The sequence below is a fragment of the Gigantopelta aegis genome, chromosome 1, assembly GCF_016097555.1.
Source record: "Gigantopelta aegis isolate Gae_Host chromosome 1, Gae_host_genome, whole genome shotgun sequence".
Taxonomy (NCBI): domain Eukaryota; kingdom Metazoa; phylum Mollusca; class Gastropoda; order Neomphalida; family Peltospiridae; genus Gigantopelta; species Gigantopelta aegis.
In genome coordinates, this window is record NC_054699.1 from 32326086 (window position 1) to 32354014 (window position 27929).

General features: G+C 38.7%; 2 protein-coding genes across 8 annotated transcripts in view; both read right to left on the reverse strand.

Annotated features, from left to right (window-relative positions):
• Positions 1 to 747: 747 nt before the first annotated feature.
• LOC121367774 (sulfotransferase 1C2-like) lies at positions 748 to 13256 on the reverse strand. The gene is made up of 6 exons (XM_041492140.1): positions 13106 to 13256; positions 6540 to 6766; positions 5190 to 5319; positions 4054 to 4183; positions 2427 to 2572; positions 748 to 1171 (listed from the first exon to the last, which is right to left on the reverse strand). Exons 1-6 carry the CDS (start codon positions 13254 to 13256, stop codon positions 1059 to 1061), a joined length of 897 nt encoding a protein of 298 aa, XP_041348074.1. The 3' UTR covers positions 748 to 1058.
• Positions 13257 to 21132: 7876 nt separating this feature from the next.
• Positions 21133 to 27929, reverse strand: part of LOC121373897 (zinc finger CCCH domain-containing protein 13-like) — a 48747-nt gene continuing 41950 nt past the window's right edge. For all 7 annotated transcript variants that reach the window (XM_041500713.1, XM_041500743.1, XM_041500721.1 and 4 more), the window contains 4 exons: positions 27554 to 27631; positions 25762 to 25977; positions 23029 to 23228; positions 21133 to 21353 (listed from right to left, as the gene is read on the reverse strand). In XM_041500713.1, the coding sequence (XP_041356647.1) occupies positions 21201 to 21353; positions 23029 to 23228; positions 25762 to 25977; positions 27554 to 27631 (647 nt within the window). In that variant the 3' untranslated portion in view covers positions 21133 to 21200. The remainder of the gene's footprint in view (positions 21354 to 23028; positions 23229 to 25761; positions 25978 to 27553; positions 27632 to 27929) is intronic.

Consider the following 27929-nt stretch of genomic DNA (forward strand, 5'->3'; position numbering starts at 1 on the left):
ATAGACTCGTATAGTATAGACTGGAAGCGACGCGTGCATGCGGTCTGAATGTGTACTTCTGGTGCGTCTGCGGCTTTTGGGCATACACACATATACGATTATTTCATTGCGGCTGGCGGCATGCGTTTTGCAGACGCACGCATCCAGTTTATAGTCCGTCCCACCTTGAATGCCATTTTTCATGCTATGTAATTTACTACAACTCATTTAATTTTAAACCGATTGTTTTTTTAAATTGGACACAAAAATAGGGGAAGGGGGTATTGTTGTGTTTTCAAAACACTTTTACTTTTCTTCTTACGTCCAACCAAACTCAAATTATTTACCAAAAAAATTAAATAAATAAATAAATTAAAAAAAAAAAAAAAATTGTAGGATGATGGAACGGACTATAGATGCTCACGTTGAAACTAATGTATTTCGATTTGTTTTTTAGCCGGACCACATGCACGCACCGCATTCAATCTATATGAGCCTTAATACTCTTAACACGGACCCTGTTTCATGGTATCTTTAGTTCCATATACTTCTAACGAGACTATTCTATTACACAATCTTAATTACACACAGACTAATTAATCTATAACAATATGCATATCACAGCACTATTTTTCTTCAAAGCAACATCGTTTGTTTTGTACATCTGGGCCCGTGCTTATAAAACGTTTAAAGTCCAGACTCGATCTCTAATGACGTCACACGCATACAAGTTGTATGGCGTTGTAATGACATTAGTGTCTCAGACTCTATTGGAGTCTCGAGTCTAGACTCTAAAAAGTTTATAAGCACCCAGGGGCCTAATTCACAAAGGTCTCTTAGGCTCTCCCTCCTGCCCCGGAACCACCCACTGGCTATGTCAGAGGCTGGATCCGTGGTCGGCGTGCCTGAACATTCATTGGATATGGGCACGTAAATAGAGTTCCCATCCCATCTTAGGCTCTGCTAGACAACAAAGCATCCTCTTTGCAAGTCGTTTTGCATTGCACTGCGATATCGCAAAGTTGCGAGAGTTTAGTGAATTAAGTCCCAGGCCGGGAACATCTGCATTGTGATTCTACTTAAAGCTGATACACAAACGGTATGTCGATGTCTCCAAGCCGTTCCTGGTAAATTCGGTCAAAGTCTTCATTTTGGTTCACCGTAAAATAGTTTTTCCAGTCGCCAACCGTTCCTGTAAAATAACATATTGGTATTGATAGCCATGTATTATATTAACGGGACATACACTCGTTTTTAAACACTAAGGCATATTTTTGACTATTAGAGCCGTTTTTTGACAAATGAAATAATACTTTACTTAGATTTTAAGGTTTAGATTATCAATTTCCGTACATTCGAAGTGTTTTTGGTCATCCTGGTGTTTTTAATATCACAAAATGCATTTCTCATATTTTTAAAAACGCACGTGCGTCTGAGAAGTAACGGTTATGGAGTCGAGTTGTAGTCTATCTTTTAGGGTATTTTACCATTTCAAAGTCACAGACTCATGTTTCACTCAATTGTAACTTTATCCAAATGTGTTACAGGTTTGTAGATTAACTAAACTTAGTGGTAATTTTTTCGGGTTAAAACTAGGATCTGTACCTTTAAACATCCTTCCAGGGTTATAGCCAGGATAAGCAGGTGTTCGGCAACTGTTGCCCTTCCCCTACCCCGACTATACGACCCATCGCACCCCAAGCAACCACTCTACCACGGACATACATCTGGCTGCATGATAACCAAAGTGGTAAAAACGGAGACTGACTGTTTAGTCATTCATTCATTTGAGCTTATTTTCGTATTTATATCCAGTTAAGGTCCTGGGCATACACCTGAGCTATCTGGGCTGTCTGTCCAGGACAATGAGTTAGTTGTTAGTGGTTAGTGAGAGAGAAGAGGGTACCTAATCTGCCTTATGTCCGATGGCTTAACCACGACACCACTGAGGCCGGTATCACACCCCAAGCAAATGCACTACCACGTACATACGTGTATCTGGCTGCGTGATAACCGAAGTGGTAAAAACGGAGATTGGTTGTTTAATATACTGCTGTAAGATTACACGAACACTGGTTATCGTAAAAAGGATGAAATTCCATTATATGGCCAATGTAACCCAGAGATGTATAATTGTAGGGAGTTATAATTGTTCAAAAGATGAAATATGAACGACAAAACCGTAATACATGATTAGGGCTTTACACTATGCAGAGTCGAATGGGCATTTGGCAAACTAGTGGTTGATTCCATGAATCTATACCTGATGCCCCGTCTGTTGTGTCGGGTTGGGGTGTGTGTGTGTGGGGGGGGGGGGGGGGGGGGTATATAGGTTATTTTTGGGGGATGGGTGTTTATTGTTCGGTTTTTTTCCCCTATCAAATTGACATCTTGTTGACTTCAAAACTTCTGTAAGAACATTGCTCAGTTATGAACACCACGCTAACCTTTTCGTAGGAGGGGCGAGATGTCGGCGTTGATGGAGTAGACGTCATCGTGGTTGGTCATGGGATTGCGTCTCATGCTCTCGAACGAGCAGTGTCTGGTGATTCGATCAACCACGTCCAGCGACAGAGACTTGTTGAGAAACGCACTCAGGTCTTCAATCGATTTGAACAGATTCTGAAAGTTAAATAGTCTTTACACGACTTGTTAAAAAAAACACTCAGGTCTTTAATCGATCTGAACATATTCTAAAAGTTAAAAGTTTTTGTATGACATGTTAAGAAATACGCACTCAGGTCTTCAATCGATTTGAACAGAAGGAAAAAGGAAATCTTTGCATTAACGACGCACTCAGACACATTTTATTTACGGTCTATCATCGAGATTGGTGAACAGATAGGTATGAGAGTTGAAACACGTCTTTTCATGGGCTACTTTTTCGATTAGCAAAAAATATGCACCATCCCACAGACAGGATCAACCACGGCCTTTGACACCAGATGTGGTGCACTGGCTGGAACGAGAAAAACCCAATGAGTCCATCGCGGGGATGACTTGATCAAAACGCATTACCACTGGGCTAGGTCTTCAATCCCCGATTTGAGCAGATTCTGAAAGTTAAAACAGTCTTTGCTTGATTTGTTAAGAAACACACTCAAGTATTCAATCGATTTGAACAGATTCTGAAAATTAACAGTCTTTGCATGACTTACTGAGAAGCACACTCAGGTCTTCAATCGATTTGAACAGATTCTGAAATTTAAAACAGTCTTTATATGACTTGTTATAGTTGGTCTTCGGTGGATATTTAACTGCCCGAGAATGACGATACAAATATGTCGGGTTTTATAACGTCAGTCGCGGTCGATTAAATGTCAGTTAAAACTTACTCGAGATTGTTTGCTGAATGTTTACATCATTATTAAGTCACTTAATTATGACTATTCGATATGAATCTAACAGTAAGAAATGATTGGTACAATATAGTTATCAAAAGTACAAGCATTTGAAATTCAAAAATTGATCGTCAGTAAATGCAACGTCAGTTAGTTTGGAATTGACCAACTGATAAAAATAGCATTAAGAAATATTCTCAGAAATAATTTATATTGGTAACCTTTCTTTGTCATCCATATTGGTATACATTTGGGCGAGACGTAGCCCACTGGTAATGCGCTCGCTTGATGCACGATCGGTCTAGGATCGATCCCCGTCAGTGGGCCCATTGGGCTATTTCTCGCTCCAGCCAGCGCACCACGAAGGGTACATCAAAGTCCGTGGTATGTGGTATACTGTCTATGGGATGGTGCATATAAAAGATCCCTTGCTGCTAATCGAAAAGAGTAGCCATTGAAATGGCGACAGCCAGTTTCCTCCATAGATATCTGTGTGGTCTTAACCATATGTCCGACGCCATATAATCGTAAATAAAATGTGTTGAGTTCTTCGTTAAATAAACCATTTCCATCCTTCCTTCCAATATACATTCATATTATTAAGTAAACAAATGATCTATCTTGGTTCCAAAATCACTATTAGTGTGACCATCAGAAACTTGTGCCTCGAGTCATACCACCGCCACTAAAAATCCATTTGCAGATGGGGGGGGGGGGGCTTGTCATGAACTACAAGCCAATATATTTTGGAGGAGGTTTGGAGAGGGATCTTAAAAAAAATTCAAAGAAGACGATTTTAACATTATAATTGTTGCGCATGTTCCCCCCCCTCCGTGTAAAGTCGAACCAACTTCCGTGATCCACTGAACTCCGCAGAGACAAATACGATCAAAGCTCTTTTAGCGAGTTTTTATATCATATAATAAAGAAGACTATTGTGTATGTTCATTGTAAAGTTTCCGTGATTAAACATACATTTACCATCAAAGCTCTTTACGATCCATGTAGCCATTTTGTTTGTATCATTAATTTTGTTTAATGATTTAGCTTAGCAGACATTGATGATGGCTTCACAGACATTCACAAAATATTTATAAAGTGATGTAATGCGGTGTGATTTTATTATCTAAATAATGTCATTTCACTGCAGCCGACATTTAATCTCTCTCATTAAAACAAATTAGAGTACCTTATATAATGCGCGACAGAATTTATTTCTAAGCGGACTCAATTTACTACACATATACGCACGTAGGCATGCACACACACACACACACACACACACATGTTAACGCACGGGACGCAGAACCACAGTTTTTTAAAGGAACAGACCCTAGTTTTTGAACCACTAAAGTATATTTTTCACCTAGACCCTAGTTTTAACCCGTAAAAATGGACCTTAAGTTTGGTTCATTTACAAACCTGTAACAAATTTGGATACAGCAGAGTGAAACAAGAGTCGGTGACGTTGAAATACCCTTAAAATAGACTAAAAAGCGACTATATAACCGTTACTTCTCAGACGCACGTGCGTTTTTCAAATATGAAAAATGCATTTTGTGGTATTAGAAATTAACACCAAGATGATCAGAAACACTTCGGATGTACGGAAATGGATAATATAAGAAATAAAATATAAGTAATGTTTGATTTCAGTGATCATAAACGGCTCTATTAGTGAAAAATATGCCTTAGTGTTTAAAAACTAGGGTCAGTCCCTTTAATTATTAGTATATTTTCATGTACTTCTGCTTGTGTCAAAGGTATAAAATCAATTGTTTGTAGCAGGCATGTAAGCAGGGACGATTGCAGGAGGATATTTTCTATGAATATCCGCAATACCATCGCTTTATTACTGGGCTACAGTACCGTGTCCACACAAGAACATGCGCAGAAACTCCGGCCAGTCCCCGGTGAAGTTGCCCAGGGACGAACTGCTCTTGTAGAAATGGTAGTAGGACACACACAGGTCTTTTGGGTTTCTAAACATCACCACAATCTGTAGACACAACAAATATATTATTGGAAGAAAGAAGATGATTTATTTAAAACACTGGATACTTAGAAGTTGAAACCATACTTTCAGTTACTTATTAAAGTATTATTGATTCAAATACAAATGACTATGGAATGAAACCGTGATACAAATCTAAAAAATGTCAACACACTACCATGACCAGCCCTGAATCTAGACCTCTCCCCCATCGAACGCGTGTGTGATAGAATCTACCATTGGGCGATGTCTTCGTCAGCGTCAACAGCGACCCTACCCAGACTTTTGGCAGCGTTACAGGCCGCATTACATGAGGAATGGGACGGGATACTCCATGTTGTTAATGGACGTTTGATCCGGAGCATGTCATGACCAATTGATATAATGTTTGGCGAGGGATGACAAACGAAACTACATGGTTATGTCCACTTTTCACAATTAATGAGAATAGTCATCAAGTTTGCTTCTTTAAAAACAAATGTTGTTCTTTTGTCGACATGCACATTTTTTCTTCTTCTTCTTTTTCGTTTTCTCTGAAGCTTCTATGAAAACCATGATTTTGTAGTTGGTTTTACGCGTTATTACGTCATTCACAAGCTCTACCTAAGTTGCTGCCTACTATTATTGGTATCTGGTTATCGCATGTTTTTATATCATGGAATAAACAATCCATGATAACGTTGTTTGACATCAATACATCTATTTTTCACTTCACTTTTATAGCATTTTACGTGTCTAAATCCAATTAAGGTTGAGATACGCTGCCCTGGGGACACAGTCCAGCGGCCTGGAATATCTTTCTAGGGCAGAGATGGGGTTGAACAAACATGCCATACATTTAGTGGTTTATAAGTTTGTGGTAGTCGTTTTATAGTTTTAAGTAATTTGAACGACAATTTTGTTAGTCACCTAATGTGAACATGGATGCAGACATATAGATCAGTTTGGATGCCACGACCTACAGCTACACCAAATGACATGCCTACCCAAGTAGCTACAGTTCAGGGAGGCAGACATGTAGACCAGTTTGGATGCCACGACCTAAAACCAAACCAATTAACATGTCCACCCAAGGAACTAAAGATTAGGGTTTCTGGGTGGGTGGGGGTCTTAATTTTTCATGATATTACTCACAATTAAATGTGCAATAGCGTCAGGATACGCATGGTTGCATTTTTATAAGACAAAGGTAAATACATTTACATATATAATTTAAAACATCTTACCTTACAATTTTTCTGGTGTATTTGTCGAGGCATCCACTTCACCTGCAGGTGTGATTTGAGGACTCGCGGAGACGGCATCGGATTGGCTAGCTCTATACCAATCTCGTTGAGGATCTCATCTTTGAATTCCAAAAATGCTGATCGAAAGTAAACTGGTTTCTGTTTGGCTGCTTCGATATTCCCATCGTTCATCACCAACCAAACAAGTTCTTGCATCCACGTGGTGCCTGGTATAGAGAATCATTGAAGAATGTTTTTACGAAATTCCTTAGGTTCAATGACAGGGTATTGAAAATTGGAGATAACCCTATAAATTGCTTGTGTATTGCCGTTAAATTGTCATGCATGGTTGCTTTAACAGTAGTTATTCCAAGACGGATAAATAACTTCATGGTTGATATAAAGCAGAGGTATATATGAAGTTATAACTGAAAAATAACACATAATTGTTGGGGGGTTTTCTCAAATTTACATCTCATAGACTTGACAGTTTTAATACTTTTTGACTTGACACTCCTCAATGAGAAACGTTTAAAACAAACACAGTTCCAGAAGACTATGTTCCCATAAAAACGGCAGTTGATTTTGTAAAATCACTCATCAGTTGCAACGGCTTAAACAAACAAATAGTCCCGGCAGACTATGTTCCTAAGAAAACTGTTGTTGATCTGCGACCACCTACGTCATGTCACATATTTTATGGGAACTTGGCTTAATAAACATTACGTGTGTGGTAATCGTAACGTTAACCATAAGTAAAGTGCAGTCACCTCTTGCAGGTAACCCTATACATTAAGGGGCGAGATATAGCCCAATGGTAAAGCGCTCGCTTGATGCGCGGTCGGTCTGGGATTGATCCCCGTTGGTGGGTACATTAGACTATTTCTCGTTTCAGCCAGTGCACCATGATTGGTATATCAAAGGCCGTGGTATGTACTACCCTGTCTGTGGGATGATGCATATAAAATATTCCTTGCTACTAATGAAAAATGTAGCGGGTTTCCTCTCTAAGATTATATGTCCAAATTACCAAATGTTTGACATCCAATAGCTGATGATTCATTAATCAATGTGCTCCAGTGGTGTCGTTAAACAAAACAAACTTTAACTTTCACTATACATTATTTTGCCTCTTACTATACTGTATCTAATTAAGACAAAATATAAATCAGTAAAACTGTGACATATTATATTATATTGGTACATCAAAGGCCGTGGTATGTGCTATTCTGTTTATCCTGGTGCATATAAAAGATCCCTTGCTGCTAATCGAAAAGAGTAGCCCATGAAGTGGCGACAGTGGGTTTCCTCTCTCAATATCTGTGTGGTCCTTAACCATATGTCTGACGCCATATAACCGTAAATAAAATGTGTTGAGTGCGTCGTTAAATAAACCATTCCCTTCCCTTCTTATTATATTATATATTTTATGTACAAGTATTTAATTCACTCTCCACCATTATCCTGGACAGTTTTGCGAATGTCTTTATTTATTCTATGTTTATGCCGATATGTTGTAAAAACTTAAATAAATAAAGAACTTGTACATAAAGACATTTTACGTTAGTAAAAGATTTTATGGGGAATTTGTAAATATCTAGGTCCGTATCAATGTTGTTCAGTTCAACCTGTCTGGTCCGTTTTTCACATAACCGGAAGCATAATTAACCGACTTTCGTCTATCTTTTCGGAACCAGTCGTCAAGCTGACCTGACAGAAAAAATTTAAGAGACGAAAAATTCCCACCACCGCCCCATCTACCTCCTCCTCCATAAACCCGTCACTTCTCACATACTTTTTACAATGTTGATCGAGGTCTTATATATACATATGTACTTCGGAATGGAGTATAATTTTTTGGGAACATATTTGCTGCTTGCCTTTCATTTATAATTGCAGGTTTGTGGGTTCACAACCATCCAGATACAACTATCAGCTTTGGATTAGAAGATGTGCAGGCGCATTCAGCCCCAAAATATTGGAAGGAATTTACTTTTCGGAACATTCTTTAGCACAGTTACACATTAGAACTTTGCCAGAAATAACATTCGCAGCAATCATGTCTGCATTGTTGTGTAACAATCATATCTAAATTGTTATATCTATTGTTTTTGTCTTAGTATTATTATGTTAGGTCTTAGTTTTATTACATGTCACTTATGTGGCCTAATCGACAATCCCGTGTTGAGTTATTATTCTTCTTAACGTAGATAAACAAAGTACACATAAATTTGCTATGCGATATTGTTTATTGGAGATAAGGTCCATGTTCTGTAGCTGTTCTGATAGCTTAATTCGATTTATGTAGAATTAAAGGTATAACACACTTAATTCAGCTAGTTAGCTAGCTGAATTAAGTGTGTTATAACTTTAATTAATTAACAGTTACGTCTGTCCAGGACTGTGGGTTAATGGAAACTGGTTGTTAGAGGTTAGTGAGTTACAAAAAAGTCGGGGTAGTTGTTTTCTGTTTGTTTGTTTGTGTGTTTGTTGTTTGTTTGTTTGTTTGTTTTCCCCTCACTACTTCGCATTTAGCCTTAAAAACATGTTCTGGGTAGGCTATCCATCGGGCCTGTTTAACAGCGGTGCCTTAAAGACGTATAACCTAGTTTTAACCCGTGAAAATTGACACTAAGTTTGGTTAATCTACAAATCTATAAAACATTTGGATTATGTTACGAGTTTGTGACGTTGAAACGGGGAAATACCTTTAAAACAGACTAGAGCTCGTCTCCATAACCGTTACTTCTCAGAGGCACACATTTTGTTTTGTTTTTAAATATAAAAAAAAACCCAAACATTTTGTGGTATTATAAACACCAGGATGACCAGACACACTTCGTATGTACGGAAATGGACAACCTAAACAATACAATCTAAGTATGCACTGATTTCAGTTATCATAAAACGGCTTTAATAGTGAAACAAATACGCCGTAGTGATTCATTTCTCGCTCCAGCCAGTGCTCCACGACTGGTACATCAAAGGCCGTGGTGTGTGCTGTCCTTTCTATGGGATGGTGCATATAAAAGATCCCTTGCTGCTAATCGAAAAGAGTAGCCCATGAAGTGGCGACAGCGGGTTTCCTTCCTCAATATCTGTGTGGTCCTTAACCATATAACCTTAAATGAAATGTGTTGAGTGCGTCGTTAAATAAAACATTTCCTTCTTCTTCTTCCGTAGTGATTAAGAATTAGGGTATGTCACTTTAAAGGGACATTCCTGAGTTTGCTGCAATTTTTAAAATGTTATCGCCTAACAGAGATTTTTTAACGATTGTAACTACATATCAAATATATTTTTGTGCATAAAATATTAGTGGCTGTATATTAAACGTGTTTCTGATCGTTCTAATATGTGTACATTTTGTGTACTAGGTTACATTTAATTTTATTTCCTAAAATGTTTTGTTTTTTCGTACGTACGAAATTATTTGAAGACAAAAAATCCAGTTTGGGCTTCTTATAAAAATTAAGACGACCACAAACACACTGAATATACAGACACTGATATTCTAAACAAGACAATATATTTAATATGTAAGTTTAATCGTAGAAATCTTTTATTAGTCGGAAACATCTTACAATGCAGCAAAGAAGGAAGGAAGGAAATGGTTTATTTAACGACGCACTCAGCACATTTTATTTACGGTTATATGGCGTCAGGTATATGGATAAGGACCACACAGATATTGAGGGAGGAAACCCGCTGTCGTCACTTCATGGGATACTCTTTTCGATTAGCAGCAAGGGATTTTTTATATGCACCATCCCATAGACAGAATATTACATACCACGGCCTTTCATGTACCAGTCGTGGTGCACTGGCTGGAGCGAGAAATAGCCCAGTGGGCTCACTGACGGGGATCGATCCCAAACCAACCGCGCATCAGGCGAGCGCTTTACCAATGGGTTACGTCTCGCCCCCAAAAAACTAAAGAATGTCCCTTTAAGTCCGATGGGTTAACCACCAAAACACGGACGTCGGAGACTGATATCGATTTCTATCGCATATGACGGTGATCATACTGACTGATTTTCCACGATGTCAGTCTTATTTAAATGCGTGCATAGGTCTAGCGGGAAATTCATCATCTTGGCAATTACAGTCGTGGTCAATGTAAACGTACTGTTCGGATGCGTTACACAAGATCCCAATTTGTGTTACATCATCTCAATAAGCCGCAAACTCACTGTACGACTTTTAGTAATGATTTGTTTTGTGTCATTTGCAATTTGAGAAGCTTTGGTATACTAGTAGTTATATTATGTAATTATTCTCAATACGTCTAACCCAAAGTTTGTGTTATTTCTTCCTAAAGATACATTCGTAATTTAAGATACGTAATACGCAATTCAGCTTAAAGGGACATTCCTGAGTTTTCTGCATTGTAAGATGTTTCCGAAAAATAAAATATTCTACGATTAAACTTACATATTAAATATATTTTCTTGTTTAGAATATCAGTATCTGTATATGCAATGTGTTTCTGGTCGTTTTAATATTTGTAAGAAGCCCAAACTGTTTGTCTTCAAATAATTTCGTACGTATGAAAAAATATATCTAAGGAAATAAAATGAAATTTAACCTAGTACAAATAGTAAAATGATCAGAAACACTTTTAATATACAGCAAGTAATATTTTATGCAGAAAAATATATTTGTTATGTAATCGTTAAAAAGTCTCCGTTAGCCGATAACATCTTTAAAATTGCAGCAAACTCGGGAATGTCCCTTTAACGTAAAGACAATTGTCACACCGCCCATATATACATGTATATAAATACCACATTTGTATTTTTAAGCTAATAAATCAATTAAATGTATGCTTTAATCAAAGTAAAGTTTGTTTTATTTAACGACGCCGCTAGAGCACATTGATTTTTGATCTTATCATCGGCTATTGGACGTCAAACATATGGTCATTCTGACACTATTTTTAGAGGAAACCCGCTGTCGCCACATAGGCTACTCTTTTTACGACAGGCAGCAAGGGATCTTTTATTTGCGCTTCCCACAGCCAGGATAGCACAAACCATGGCCTTTGTTGAACCAGTTATGGATCACTGGTCGGTGCAAGTGGTTTACACCTACCCATTGAGCCTTGCGGAGCACTCACTCAGGGTTTGGAGTCGGTATCTCGATTAAAAATCCCATGCCTCGACTGGGATCCGAACCCAGTACCTACCAGCCTGTAGACCGATGGCCTGCCACGACGCCACCGAGGCTGGTGCTTTAATCAAAGTTATGAAAAAACATAGCATTTTTCTTTTACATACATTAATGGACGGAGTGATTTAGCTCAGTCGGTTGAGTGCTATCTTGAGGTGCTTGCGTCGTAGGATCGAACCACCTTGGTGGATCCATTTAGCTGATTTGTTTTTTCTCGTTCCAACCAGATAGACCACAGCTGGTAAAAGGCCGTGGTATGTGCTTTCCAGTTTGTGGGAAAGTGCACATAAAAAAATCCCTTGCTGCATTAGGGAAAATGTAACGGGTTTCCTCTGTTAGAATTACTAAACGTTTGACATCCAATAGCCGATGATTAAGTAATCAATGTGCTCTAGTAGTGTGGTGTATTTAAATAAAACAAACGTTTTACTTACATTAATAACTGTTTATATAGAGTGCGTGTTTTTGACGCCAGTAAGTAGGCCTAATCACCAGGGCTAGTAATCTATATAATAACTCATAACATATTGTTATGAGAATAAAGTGTGAGAGGGATCTTCCGGCTATTAGGACGGTGATAAATTTCTGCCGCCTCGGAAGGTAGGTACTCATAAATCTACCACAAGTGGGCATATGCATCATCTAAACCGTTTTCAGAAATAAGGGGAATGTAGGACTCATGCGCTGTAAAAGAAGTTTACGTCTATAGTATGGAACGATCTGGTGGTCTCAAATATTAAAGAGGATCCAGAGATATTGTGAAAAAGTAAACATTTGTGAATTTGTTCGCGGTGTTTGTTTCGAGCCATCCACGTGTCATGTTTGACTATGCATCTGTGTTTAAAACTCTGTAATGGTATGTAAACGATGCAATTCAAAACAAATGACTCAGAGACGAACCCAGGGGGCAAGGAACCCGCCACTAAATATATTCAAGTGTCTTTTTTTCTGGCTTAATAACAATGGTGTGGGAAGGGGCCCACGGGGGCCGTGCAAACCTTTAAAAAAAAAAAATCTTAAATCATACATACATACATATATACATACATAGTGTGGGTTGTCCCCCCCCCCCCCCCCCCCCCGGATCCCTCTACATAAAAGCCTTGCTACGCCAGTGCTTAAAAAACAAACCTTGATTGCGATGCCTTTTTCACGAGTTGGTCCATCTAGCCTTTTTAACGTAGCCCCCCCACCCCCACCTCATATATATATATATATATATATATTCCTGGATCCGCCAACAACGTAGTGTGTAATGATAATGAAAACAAAATAAAAGCATCATAAATGAAAAGCGTTATCGCGTTAATTTAAGTTTACTGTTAAAGCGTGGGGTCGACTTCGTTAACGCAAGTTTTGAAACAGGTATATAAATGTTACCACTGACCACTCACCTGCCTTGGGATAGGTGACAATGAAAATGTCATCATCTCGCACCTCGAAATCTTTCACAGCGTCCAATGTGTCGGGCGGACTGAAGCCGAAAAATAAGGAACCGTCATACACGTGTTCTCCTGGTAGCTTGTGAGAAAAACTCGCAGACATCTCGAGAAAGAGAGACAGAGAGCGAGCGAGAGAGAAAAAGAAAGAGAAAGAGAGACACAGAGACAGCGCTAGCAAGGTGGAGAAAGGTTCTGGTCAAATGGTTTTGACTACACAAAATGGCAAGCTCGATGCTGTTCAAATCTGAGGCTGGAACACTCTATGCGTGGTATTCCAGTTAGAACACGATGTTCTGTATTCCAAAATTCACGAGCAGATACGACTTCGGTGACAAACGCGTTTTAGGGATGCATTCAAATAACCATGCGCTTGCCGACTTTCTGATTTATGATTACGAAGAACCTGTAAACGTCACGCTCTTTGATGCAAGCACACCGTGTCTGTCATTCGATCGTCAACGTTCCGACAAGTTGATGGCTTATTAGTGCTAGCGGATACTTGAAATTCGACCCCGATAAATGGGGACCAATAAAGGAAAATCGATCGATGGTACGCAGATGCTTTTTAATGATTTTTACTCTTGATGAACAGTGTATCGTTTAGTTAGCAATCGTGATCGCTTGAATGATGTTTGTGTTTATTCAATGCACAGACAATGCCAAGCTTGCATTCGGCGGACAAGAATGAATGAAAATATAATATACAGTACCAAATCAATTTGTTAGAAGTGGTAGATTCGGAGGGCTTGTGTTATGGGTACACCACTCTCAAGCGCTAAGGAAATTTTGTATTTGTTTAACGACATCACTATCATCGGCTTTATATAAATACTATAGATTATTTGAACGAGGCGTTGAAATTTTCCCCTACCCCCTTTTTATAAATAATTCAAAATTGTCCCACACTCGACCACTGGCCATGCCAGAGATTGGGTTTGGGAGAGACGTGCCTGAACCTTAACTGGATAGAGGCACGTTAGTAGAGTTTACGATTTACGATATCATCGGCTGATTAAAAAGTTACAGTTTGTTTTATTTAACAACACCACTAGAGCAAATTGATTTATTAATCATCGGCTATTGGATTTCAAAAATCTTGTAATTCTGACAATGTCATTTTGTTTTCATTAGCAGCGAGTGATTTTAATATACACTTTCCCACATACAGCACTCCAGATACCACGGTCTTCGATATACCAGTCGTGGGGTACTGGTTGGGACTGGGGAAATGGGTCAATTATGAGAGCAATCTCCTCTAAAACGGATTCGAAACAAGACCTTTTGTATATGGAGTCCAGTGCTACACCAACATGGATATTCCCACTATACTACATGTAGCTTCAATGTGCCAGTACAAGCATATCATCCTACCACTATTACTTCAATGTGCCAGTACGGGCATATCATCCTACCACTATTACTTCAATGTGCCAGTACGAGCGTATCATACTACCACTATTACTTCAATGTGCCAGTACAAGCATATCATACTACCACTATTAGTTCAATGTGCCAGTACAAGCATATCATACTACCACTATTACTTCAATGTGCCAGTACAAGCATATCATACTACCACTATTAGTTCAATGTGCCAGTACAAGCATATCATACTACCACTATTACTTCAATGTGTCAGTACAAGCATATCATACTACCACTATTAGTTCAATGTGTCAGTACGAGCATATCATACTACCAATTTTAGTTCAATGTGCCAGTACAAGCATATCATACTAGCACTATTACTTCAATGTGCCAGTACAAGCATATCATACTACCACTATTACTTCAATGTGTCAGTACAAGCATATCATACTACCACTATTAGTTCAATGTGTCAGTACGAGCATATCATACTACCACTTTTAGTTCAATGTGCCAGTACAAGCATATCATACTACCACTATTACTTCAATGTGCCAGTACAAGCATATCATACTACCACTATTACTTCAATGTGTCAGTACAAGCATATCATACTACCACTATTAGTTCAATGTGTCAGTACGAGCATATCATACTACCACTATTAGTTCAATGTGTCAGTACGAGCATATCATACTACCACTTTTAGTTCAATGTGCCAGTACAAGCGTATCATACTACCACTATTAGTTCAATGTGCCAGTACGAGCATATCATACTACCACTATTACTTCAATGTGCCAGTACAAGCATATCATACTACCACTATTACTTCAATGTGCCAGTACAAGCATATCATACTACCACTATTAGTTCAATGTGTCAGTACGAGCATATCATACTACCACTATTAGTTCAATGTGTCAGTACGAGCATATCATACTACCACTATTAGTTCAATGTGTCAGTACGAGCATATCATACTACCACTTTTAGTTCAATGTGCCAGTACAAGCATATCATACTACCACTATTAGTTCAATGTGCCAGTACAAGCATATCATACTACCACTATTACACCTGGTTTCCATAAAATATGTCGTCACAGACGCTCTGCAAAGTTGAACAGGTTTCAATTATTTATAAATCTCTCATAGTAGGTGCGGATACAGGTTGGTCAAGGGTTTTGGATCCCTGCTTAAAGTTCACTCACCACCAATATACCCCACAACACCCTGACCCCTGTCTCGTACGCTTATGAAGCTAGATACAACTCTACCCGCCCCTTTCTAACAGCTACAGCACTACCCACAGACGTAACATCAAACGACTGATTAGCGTTCTGTGATTTACGATCTCATTTCCCAAATGGGACAGAAAACGGAAACCTGGCCGCATTCAGCGTCACACGCTGGGCTTTCGGTCACCGCAGTTTTCCAATAGAACATGGTCCAGATTATCGATTCCTTAATGCACGACGTCTCGTCACAGAGAAACGACCGTCAACATTCACAGGAGTCGCTTTGATCACAATGAAAGGTCATTATAGCTTTCACGTTGTGGTCGATGTAGTGGGATTTAGATTTTTTATTTTATAATTATTTTTTTGACCGATTACAAAAAGAGGAGCATATATACTCTTCAAAAAAAGAAACTTGACATTGATTTTCAAAGTTTAATAAAAAAAACAAAAAAAACAACAACCCAAAACAAACTGGTAGACATGATACAAGCAACCAAAGATCAAGACGCCATGGGAAGGGGATCACTTTGTACATGCCCGAAACAGTATCTCTAGGAATCCACCTGAAACATGCACACAGGTATGTTTGACATAGGGGTGGGCAAAATGTCAGTATCCGTTATGACCACCACGAGCCCTGATGACAGCTGGAAAACGGCGACGCATGGAAGCAATCAAACGTTGTACAACACGTTGTGGAACGTTCTGCCACTCATGCTGCAGTGCCGTAAGAAGTTATGGAAATGTCTCGGGTGGTGGATTCCTCCGGTCACACGCTGATCCAGTGCATCCCATGGATGTTGTATTAGGTTTAAATTCGGCGATCGGGCAGGCCAAGGTAATGTCTGGACGTTGTGGCGCTGCAGAAACTCCTGACTAACACGCGCAACATGTGATCTGACAGTGACATGCTGAAACATTCCGCTGTTGATGTTCACGTGCGGAATGACGTGATGCTGCAGGATCTCGTCTCGATATCTGATGCCCGTCAGTGCACCTGTCACATGCACATGAGCCGTCCTACCACCTTGATGGATTTCTGCTCACATCATGAAACTGCCACCACCAAAACGGTCGAATTGTTGCATGCAGTTTGGAGCATAACGTTCCCCTCGACATCTACAGACACGTGTGCGTCCATTAGCACGTGGCAGGAGAAAACGAGACTCATCTGAGAACAAAACAGTCCTTCACCTGGCACGTGTCCATCATCCCCTCTGCGTAGTCCAGGGATTTATGTCGCTGTGGTTGTTGCTGTTGTGGTTCGATTTCGAAGATGATCATGAGCGATGATGGTTACTCTGGGACGACCCGACCTTTGCCTGTCATTAACACGTTGAGTGGTGTACCATGCCCATAACGCAGAAATGGTCTGTCTGGAGACGCCAAAGTGGCTTGCCACAGCTTGTTGAGTTGCCCCTGCTTGCAACCTCCCAGTGGCATTATTGCGTTGAGCTGACGTCAATCTTGGCATTATTACGTTACCGACAGTGTCGTTATGCGGTCTGTTTGAATCACTGCTGATGTGGCCTTTTATGCCCCACCAAGGGAGGGTTCGGCATGCAAAGTTACAGACCTTAATGATGCACGTGCTTCTCCGAGGATTGCGCTTTTGCGTTTCAGTACAAACGTTAACCATGGCTACGTTTATGCAAATCGAACGTGTTTTATAATGTTTTTGCGATGGCTTTGATTCTGTAAAAACAATCCGATAGCATTATTTTTACCATGTCAAGTTTCTTTTTTTTAAGAGTATATATCTACGAAGGGTTGAGGGAGTGATTCAAGACCAAGTCGTGTTAAATGGTCACACGTAAAGCAATCCTATGTGTCAATGCCCAAAAATAGAGAATAAGAGCTAATTTGCATCGAGAAATGCGATAAAAATAAAAACGGAAGTTATCTTCTTTTTATAAAATGAAAACTCTCTATACCACTAAAATAATCATTATTCAAGGGCGAATCCAAGAGAGAACATGGGACCTGCCCTGCCCCCCCCCCCCCAACAAATTAAAGTGACCCCGTTTTAAACAATTTGTTCACAATTTCCATTGTGATGCCCTTTTTAGGGAATTGGTCCATATACCATTTTGCCCTCGGTCCCTTTTCCTAAAATATTTACTGGGTCCGCTCATGTTATTTAATCATTTTTAAAAACCAATCCAATTTATTGTGTAAAAGTTATTATTATATATATTTTTAAACTTAAAAAAAAATCTTTTACGTTCATCCTCAGTGAAATCTTAACTAAACATTCCGATATTTGTTCATGGAGATCATCACCCCAATGTTTATATAGAAAATACTAGGCCTACATGAGCGGTCGTTAGACACCAGGGCCCCGTTCCACAAAGCGATCTTAGCCCTAAGATCACCTTAAGTGCATAGCTACCTTATGCACTAAGGTGATCTTAGTGCTAAGATCGCTCCGTGGAACGGGGCCCATATATCTTACGAGTTGTTTTAAAACGTATCTAACGAGCGAAAGCGATTTGGGATACGTTTTTAAACGAGTTGTAAGATAAATGGGATCTAACGGACACGAATGTAGTATTTTTATTTTTTATTTTACATATCTACAAAAAACAGTTTTAAAATAAATTTAAACGCCTTTTCCAACTAAAACCTATATTATACGGCCCTAGCACTTATAGTTAACTTGTGCGTCACAGACAAGTCAATTTCTGGTTAACTTGTACGTCACAGAGTGATCGATTTCTACTGTGCTTTTCTATTGGGTGGTATGGCATTGGTGACCTGGTCATCACCTAGGTACAGCCAGACGTAGGTCTGTAAAATGTTATCGCACGTATATGTCATCAAAAATAATGACTAATGTTCTCACCAACGAGTGTGAGAAATAGAGACTACTACATAATTATATCGTGCTTCTTAAAAAGAGACGTTTTTTTACCCCCATGTGCACGTTCGCATCAAAAATAATTTCTCTGGTTTAAAAAACAAGAAGTGATTTCATATAACCCCAATTTATGTCAGTTTGCCCACATTCTGAGCCCTTAAATTTTTTATTTTTTTTAAAATAATTTTTTTGTCTGACGTAAGGAGAAAAGTAAATGTGTTTTGAAAATACCCCCCCCCCCCCCAAAAAAACAAAAAAACCCCACAACAAACAACAACAAAAAACCCCAACAAACTAAAAAAACCCCAACTATTTTTGGATCCAATGTAGAAAACAATCGGTTCAGAAATCAACAACTTATAGTAAATTCCATACAATGAAAAAAAAGGCGTTCCACGTTGGACAGGCAATAGATGTTAGTGTCAACTCTTGTTGAAAATGCCCAAGTCCATTGTACTCGTCTATGAAAATGCATGCACGAATCCACGAGGGTTTCTGATTATATTACAGTAATGTAATGGCGGGATGAAACATGTTATGATAGCAGACGGACTTTTATCACCAATGGCAAGATTGGTAGTGTTATCAGTGATATTAAAAGTTAGATGCACTATGAACTTTGACCCAGTGAGATGTCATTTGGTATACTACTACCTATACATCTATGATTTAAATACATTATTTTATGGATGGTTGCTATATAAAACAAATTAACTACCTACCTATACGTGATCAATTATGAGACACCACTAGAGCAAATGATTGATTAATCATCAGAAACATGACGAACTTTGAATTTTTCATTGTTAAAGGGTCTATCGGAGTTTGTTGCCTTTGTAACTGGTTTAAGATCCTTTTTGATGACTAACATTACATATTATTACAGCTTCTATCCTGTTTAGAATATCAGTGTCTGTATAAACAAGCTGTTTGTGGTTGTTCTAATAATTGTAGTAGCTCAATCCAGATGTTATCTTCCAACTTCATGGACTACTCTTTTTGATTAGCAGCAAGGGATCTTTTATAATGACCATCCCATAGACAGGATAGCACATACCATGACCATTGATGTACATGAAATAAAATAAAGCAAAATAAAAAGTGACTACTACAGTACTGTTATTAGCACACAACCCCAAGCACATTGGTAGTGTCGTGGTTAAGCCATCAGACAGAAAGCTGGTAGGTACAGGGTTCGCAGCCCGGAACAGGCTCCCACCCAGAGCGAGTTTTAACGACTTAGTGGGTAGCTTTAAGACCACCACATCCTATTCTCTTTCACGAACCACTAACAACTAACCCACTGTTCTGAAAAGACAGCCCAGATTGCTGTTTGCCCAGGACAGTGTACTTGAACCTTAATTGGATATAAGCACGAAAATAAGTTGAAGGAAGGAAGGAAATGTTTTATTTAACGACACACTCAACACATTTTATTTACGGTTATATGGCGTCGGACATATGGTTAAGGACCACACAGATATTGAGAGGAAACCCGCTGTCGCCACTTCATGGGCTACTCTTTTTAATTAGCAGCAAGGGATCTTTCATATTGACCATCCCATATCGGCCATAGACAAGATAGCACATACCAGTCCACCGACGGGGATCGATCCCAAACCGACCGCACATCAAGCGAGCACTTTATCACTGGGCTACATCTCGCCCCTATAGGTTGAAGAGAAGAGAGAGGGATATACAGACATTGATGTTCCAAATAAGAAAATGATATTGATTATGTAATTTTAGTTGCCAAAAAGGCTTTCTTACACAAAAAAATCTTACAATGGCTGCAAACTGAGAACCGTCCTTTAAACTCCAAAAATGTGTTAAAAAAAAGAGAAAAATTCTGAAATATCTGTTAGTTTGTAGAATCCCTTTCCCTATTTAAAAACTATCAATCAAAACTCTAGTAGGAGACACAGATGCCAACCTTTACTGATCAACACCTGTAAGACTGTGGACAAAAATCCATAAGCGAGCTGCAAAAGGACTGGGAACTGATGATTTTAAATTCAAGGCAACATGAAAATGATAATCAAGACTATTAACAAGTACAATTTTGATTAGTGCACATATATTCGCTAGGTGGCACCTCTCATCCAAAATAAATACGACAAAATGGCCGTTTTCCAATTCACGGAAGGACAACGAAAATCACGAAGGATCACGAAGGATGGCTTACTTAAGATGATAATGAGTCATGTAAAAATAATAATCATGAAAAAAAAAAAAAACCACCTGAAAATACATGTTACCCGTAAGCTATTTGTCCTACACCCGTAAGACTATCAAATGCTAAAAAATCTGTAAGTCTTACGGGTGATCCGTAAGAGTTGACATGTATGGTAGGAGATAAGACTACAAAGGTAAAGTCGATGGACAAACACTGGACAAACTAGTATAAAAAAACACCTCTTATCTGTTGAATGTCAAAATTGATCTAAATTCCTGACAAAAAAGTTAAAAATTGTATACGGTGAAAAACAAATCTGTAAAACAACTATAAAACACAAATAATGTTTTTATTTCTTAAAAGTAATACACAACATGATTCACAAGTTTTCATAAAGATTTTAAGATTCGCATGGTACAACAGAGGACGAGTGTGTCAACGAGTCTTTTTTCTCGGGCGTGTGTTCCCGTCCCCTCCTGAACAACTGAATACTCAGTTTACACAGGTCCATGTCCATCACCTGACTCGGGTACACGGCCGCCTGGTCAAACACCTGAACAAGAAACAAACAGACATTATTAAAGTTAGAACAACAAGAGAAAATAAACACTATTAAAGTTAGAACAACAAAAAACAAATAAACACTATTAAAGTTAGAACAACAAGAGAAAATAAACACTATTAAAGTTAGAACAACAAGAGAAAATAAACACTATTAAACTTAGAACAACAAGAGAAAATAAACACTATTAAACTTAGAACAACAAGAAACAGATAAACATTATTAAACTTAGAACAACAAAAGAAAAATAAACATCAGAGGTGGATCTGGAGGGGGGGGGGCAGGCCCCCCCTAAATTTTGCGATAGTTAGAAGTTTATTATATATTAATTTTTAATTTTTAAACGATCCCCCCTCCAAACCTCCCGCAAATTTCCCTTGACATTCCACTGTCACTGTCCTTCCCCCCCCCCCCCCCCCCCCCCCTTTTAATGGATTTTCTGGATCCGCCACTGAACATTATTAAACTTAGAACAACAAGAAACAAATAAACATTATTAAACGTTGAAGAAAGTTAAAGTTTAAAGTTTGTTTTATTTAATGACACCACTAAAGCACATTGATTTATTAATCGTCTGTTATTGGATGTCAAACATTTGGTAATTCTGACATATAGTCTTAGGAAGGAGACCAGCTACATTTTTTCATCAGTAGCATGGGATCTTTCATATGCACTATCTAACAGACAGTGAAACAGCCCTTTGGACTCACTGATTGTGATCAATCCTACTCTGATTGTGCATCAGTTGAACACATAATTACTGGACTACATGCCACCCCCTTTCTAAAAGAAAACAAAAATAAATTTGTTTTGTTTAGCGACACCACTAAAGCACATTGATCAATTAATCATCGGATATTTAATGTCAAATATTTGATAATTCTGACTCATAGTCAACAGGGGAAACCCGCTACATCTTTCCTAACACAGCAAGGGATCTTTTATATGCACTTTCCCACAGACAGGAAAGCACATACGACGACCTTTGACCAGTTGTGGTGCACTGGTTGGAACTAGAAAACCTTTCTAAAAGAAGGCAGGAAATATTATATTTAACGACACAACTCAACACATTTTATTTATGGTTATATGGTGTCAGACATATGGTTAAGGAACACGCAGATATTGAGAGAGGAAACCCGCTGTCGCCACTTCATGGGCTACTCTTTTCGATTAGCAGCAAGGGATCTTTTATATGCACCATCCCACAGACAGGATAGTGCATACCACGGCCTTTGTTACACCAGTTGTTGAGCACTGGCTGGAACGAGAAATAGCCCAATGGATCCACCAACGGGGATCGATCCTAGACGACTGTGCATCAAGCGAATTCTTTACCACTGGGCTATGTCCCACCCCCTAATGCCAGATGATGATGACCAGTAACAGGTATATATGCACCATCCCACAGACAGGATAGTACATACCACAGCCTTTGTTACACCAGTTGTGGAGCACTGGCTGGAACGAGAAATAGCCAAATGGGTCCACTTTCTAAGAGAAGACCAGGGCCCGTGCTTATAAAACTTAAAGTCTAGACTTTAATAAAGTTCAGACTTTAACGTAATGCTATTTGAATGGCGTTGCCGTGACGTTAAAGTCTGGACTTTATTAAAGTCTAGACTTTAAGGTTCATAAGGTTTATAAGCATGGGGCCTGTACTCACTTTATCTACTTTACAGAGCTGCTGGCGCATCTCGAGATCTCGCCGGGCACACAGCGCGCGTCGGTTAGGACCGAGGTTGGTCATGAGGTTCTCTCGCTGTTTCTTTGTGCGCGACAGACAGCAGTGGAACGATGCAATACTGTGATGAAGAGTGAAGCCTTCCGCCGTCGTCTTGCTTTGTTTGTCGCCCTCCTTACCATCTGCAGGATTCAACCAGGTGCATGTAGATTGTAAATATCAGTGTGACAATTTAAAACAGGACATAAATTGAGAGTGAAAAGGGTATTATGTACAGAGACAAAACAAATATGTATGTGCATATGTCTGTCTGTGTGTGTATGTGAGCGAGTGAGTGAGTGTGAGAGTGAGTGAGTTAGTGTGAGTGAGTGTACAGAGACAAAACAAACCTATGCGCATCAGAGATGCATGTACATGTATGTTTGTTTTGTCTCTGAGTGTGTGTGTGTGTACATACGCACGTGCGCATGTGTGTGTTTGTGTGTGTGTACATTTGTGAGTAAATGCATAAATGTGTATGTGTCTATAATTGTGTGTACATACAACATGTACTACCAATGAGTCATGAACATCAACAGAACTGGGTTTATTTTGTGTTAGATACATGTATTCCATGCTGATTTGATATTAAATTGCATTATTTTGACCACTAATGTTTTGTGGCTATTTAAGACCAGATTTTAATTCATATTAAGAATACCCCACTCCACTGTGTTCTTGTGACATTGTTCTTGTTTTGTGTTATGCAGCCCTACCGTGACCTTGTTCTGTGTTGAAGAATACCACCTTGACCTTATTATATTAAACATATTTTGCCCTCAAAGGGTACTTTTTTTCCCCATCGAAAATTGATGACAATATTAATCTACTCACCTGTAATACACCTCAAAAAATAAATAAATTTAAGAGTGTTATGGAAGCTGGTACATACTTTATTATGAATTTTGTTATGTGTTAAAGCATCCTACCCTGACTTTATGTTTTAAAACATCCTATCCTGACACTTTTTTTAACAATGTTATGTGTTAAAGTATCCAGGCCTTGAACTTGTTCCTTGTTTTGTGTCAAAAAATCCTACCAGTAACCGTGACCTTGTTTTGTGTTACTGAATCATTATCTTGACCTTGTTCTTCTTTTGTGTTAAGTAGTCTAACCATGACCTAGTTTTGTGCCAAAGAATCCTTACCGTGACCTTGTTCTTGTTCTGTTACATAGTCTCACCTAGGGATGGGACAGTTCAGTTTTTTGTGATGAGAAATATATATATTCTTTTAAAGTATGAATTACTCGATATAAGCACAAATACATAATACATACGCCTACTGTTGATTATTTAACTCAACACAAGTTACACAAAAAGGTATCACTGATTAAAGAAAAAAGAAGATAAGCAAGCACAGTACATGCACATAATATATAATAGTGAATTATATAACTAGTTATTATTTTATTCAATTTTTTGCTCGTACTGAAAGTGAAAAAACAAATCTGCAAAGATTTAGTTTAAAAAAAAAATGCAAAGTACATGTAGTTTGCGTACAAACTAGTTCTGGAACTGCTGACGATTTCGTCCTAATAAAAATTTACGTAAATTAGTGATGTTGAATTGTTTTAAATTAATATGATGGAAATTGGGTGCCATTTTATAATTCTTGAAGTCAACACGTTTTTACTTTTTAAATTTTGACAACTGGGGCAAAACATACTTAAAATGTTTATTCTCTGGGCAGATTAATCGTTGAGGTCAGTCCCTATTTTGGGAAGTTAAAATTTTTACGGTCCCGGCAAGAAATTTGTGGGTTCTGTGCAGGATCCAAACTGCACCTATCGCCCATGCAAACATGTCAAGTTTAAGGGAATCAAATGCTGTGATTGGCCAAAATACTTTACGGGTCATTGGGATTACCAGCAATGTGTGAAAACGTTTATACATGTACCATTTCAAAAAAAATAAAAAAAATAAAAATGAACCATGGTTCGCAAATTGGGAAAGGGTGCACCAAACCGTGAGCCTAAAACTGCAGTTTTCAGTAACATCAAATAATTGTCCTATCCCTAGTCTCACCTTGACCTTGCTTTGTGCTAAAGAATCCTTACCTTGACCTTGTTCTTTTTCTGACAAAGAATCCTACCAGTAACCGTGACCTTGTTCTTGGTTTCTTATATCTTAACTTTGTTGTTTTGTGTTCAGTAGTCTCACCTTGACCTTGCTTTGTGTTAATGAATCCTCACCGTGACCGTGTTCTTGTTTTGTGTTAAGTGGTCTCACCTTGACCTTGCTTTGTGTTAATGAATCCTCACCTTGACCTTGTTCTTGTTTTGTGTTAAGTAGTCTCACCTTACCCTTGCTTTGTGTTAATGAATCCTTATCTTGACCATGTTCTTGTTTTGTGTTTAGTAGTCTCACCTTACCCTTGCTTTGTGTTAATGAATCCTTACCGTGACCCTGTTCTTGTCTTGTGTTAATTAGTCTCACCTTGCCCTTGCTTTGTGTTAATGAATCCTCACCTTGACCTTGTTCTTGTTTTGTGTTAAGTAGTCTCACCTTACCCTTGCTTTGTGTTAATGAATCCTTATCTTGACCATGTTCTTGTTTTGTGTTTAGTAGTCTCACCTTACCCTTGCTTTGTGTTAATGAATCCTTACCGTGACCCTGTTCTTGTCTTGTGTTAATTAGTCTCACCTTGCCCTTGCTTTGTGTTAATGAATCCTTACCTTGACCCTGTTCTTGTTTTGTGGTCACGGCCATCTCTGTTTGACACACATCTTTAACTTTCTGAAACAGCACTTCTCCAGCGTATTTCTTTGACACGCCAAGATGGCTGAAAATGTTCGCTGGTTTGAATTTGTCCAACACAGAACTTTTGATTGGCTTCTCCTTGGTTTCCTGTTTCAGACTTGACCAATCAATGGAAAGAAGGTCTGCAATGCCTGTTGAGAGAAACAAAAATACTCCAAAATATGTCTTGTCACAGTAACAGCAAAGATACCTAATGCCAGATGGTGATAGACTTTTAACAAGACAGGAAAAGGGCTTGGATTATGGTGCCTTACATGAGATTTGAGCTCACATGAGTTAAAATATCTAGACAAATACTCTACTGAGCTGTGTTGCTTGACCTTCTGACTACTACAAGTGTGATATCTCCCAATTCATATTTCCTGCCGTTTTGCACATGCACTCACTGGAAATGATAATACACCAAGAGGAAATGGATTAATTCAGAGTACTGCAGCTTTAGTTTTTCAATGGAAAATACCTGGTAATTTTGAGTTAAAAAAGTGGTGTTCAGCAAGTATTTTCACTTGAAAACAATAGTGGAAAAGAAAGGAAGGAAATGTTTTATTTAATGATGCACTCGACACATTTTATTTATGGTTATATGGCGTCGGACATATGGTTAAGGATCACACAGATATTGAGAGAAGAAACCCACTGTCGCAACTTCATGGGCTATTCTTTCCGATTAGCAGCAAGGGATCTTTTATATGCCCCATCCCACAGACAGGATAGCACATACCACGGCCTTTCATATACCAGTTGTGGTGCACTGGCTGGAGCGAGAAATAGCCCAATGGGCCCACCGACGGGGATCGATTCCAGACCGACCGTGTATCAAGCGAACGCTCTACCACTGGGCTACATCCCGCCCCAACGTCTTGCTTAAATTACCAATGTTGGCCTAATATGTTTCTGGTCTTCCTAGTAACTGAAAATACATTTTATGTGAAACAGAAAAAAGTATGTAGCTCATAAGCAAGGTAAGTGATTTGTTTACTAGTTCAGCAATTAGCAGTACACAGGGCTTGCAATTAGCATTACACAGGGCTTTCAATTAGCAGTACACAGGGCTTGCAATTAGCAGTACACCGGGCTTGCAATTAGCAGTACACATGGCTTGCAATTAGCAGTACACAGGGCTTGCAATTAGCAGTACACAGGGCTTGCAATTAGCAGTACACACGACTTCTAGAATTTTTATAAAATCCACTAGCCATGGGATCAGTGATTTTAAATGTTTACTAGCCACAATTAAAAATTCACTAGCCCGATATTACTTTAAACTAATACAAGTTTATTAAATAATAGTAATAATTGGATATGTAACCTAAAGAGGGAGATGGAGCTTAAAAACACTAACATTGGGGGGTGGGGTGGGGGGTGGGGGCAGAATAGTCATATGTACAAAATAGACTTAACTGCAACATTTGACAAAAAAGATTCACTAACTGTCGGGCATGGCAATAGTAGTTATTTACTTGCCCAACAATGAATATCACTAGCCATGGGAATGGGGCTACCATAATCTAGAAGCCCTGTCAGGCATGGCAGTAGTAGTTATTTACTAGCCCAACACTGAATACCACAAGCCATGGGAGTGGGGCTACCATAATCTAGAAGCCCTGTCTGGCATGGTAATAGTAGTTATTTACTAGCCCAACATTGAATATCACTAGCCATGGGAGTGGGGCTACCATAATCTAGAATCCCTGCAGTACAACTCACTTGGCTTAGGAGGCACTTCTTCCAGGAACTCCTCTTCGTCAGAGGAAATCGATTCATATTCTGGCAAACCTACATCAACTGGACCAAAATTGAAAAGAAAAGATAAATATTTTGTTTTTGAAAATACACACATAATTACATAACGTTACTTAAAGGGGGCACTCTCCCATTACAATTTGTGTAGTAATGACTTGTAACAAGACTCGAATCATAGCATGAGAACCCCAAAATCGTAATGACTTTTTGTAGGTACTACAAGTCATTACGATTTTGGGGTTCACATGCTATTGTGGGGTGGGACGTAGCATTGTAGCAATTAGATTATGTCACCACTACAAGTTGTTAATACATATATAGAACTTCACATACGTCGTTT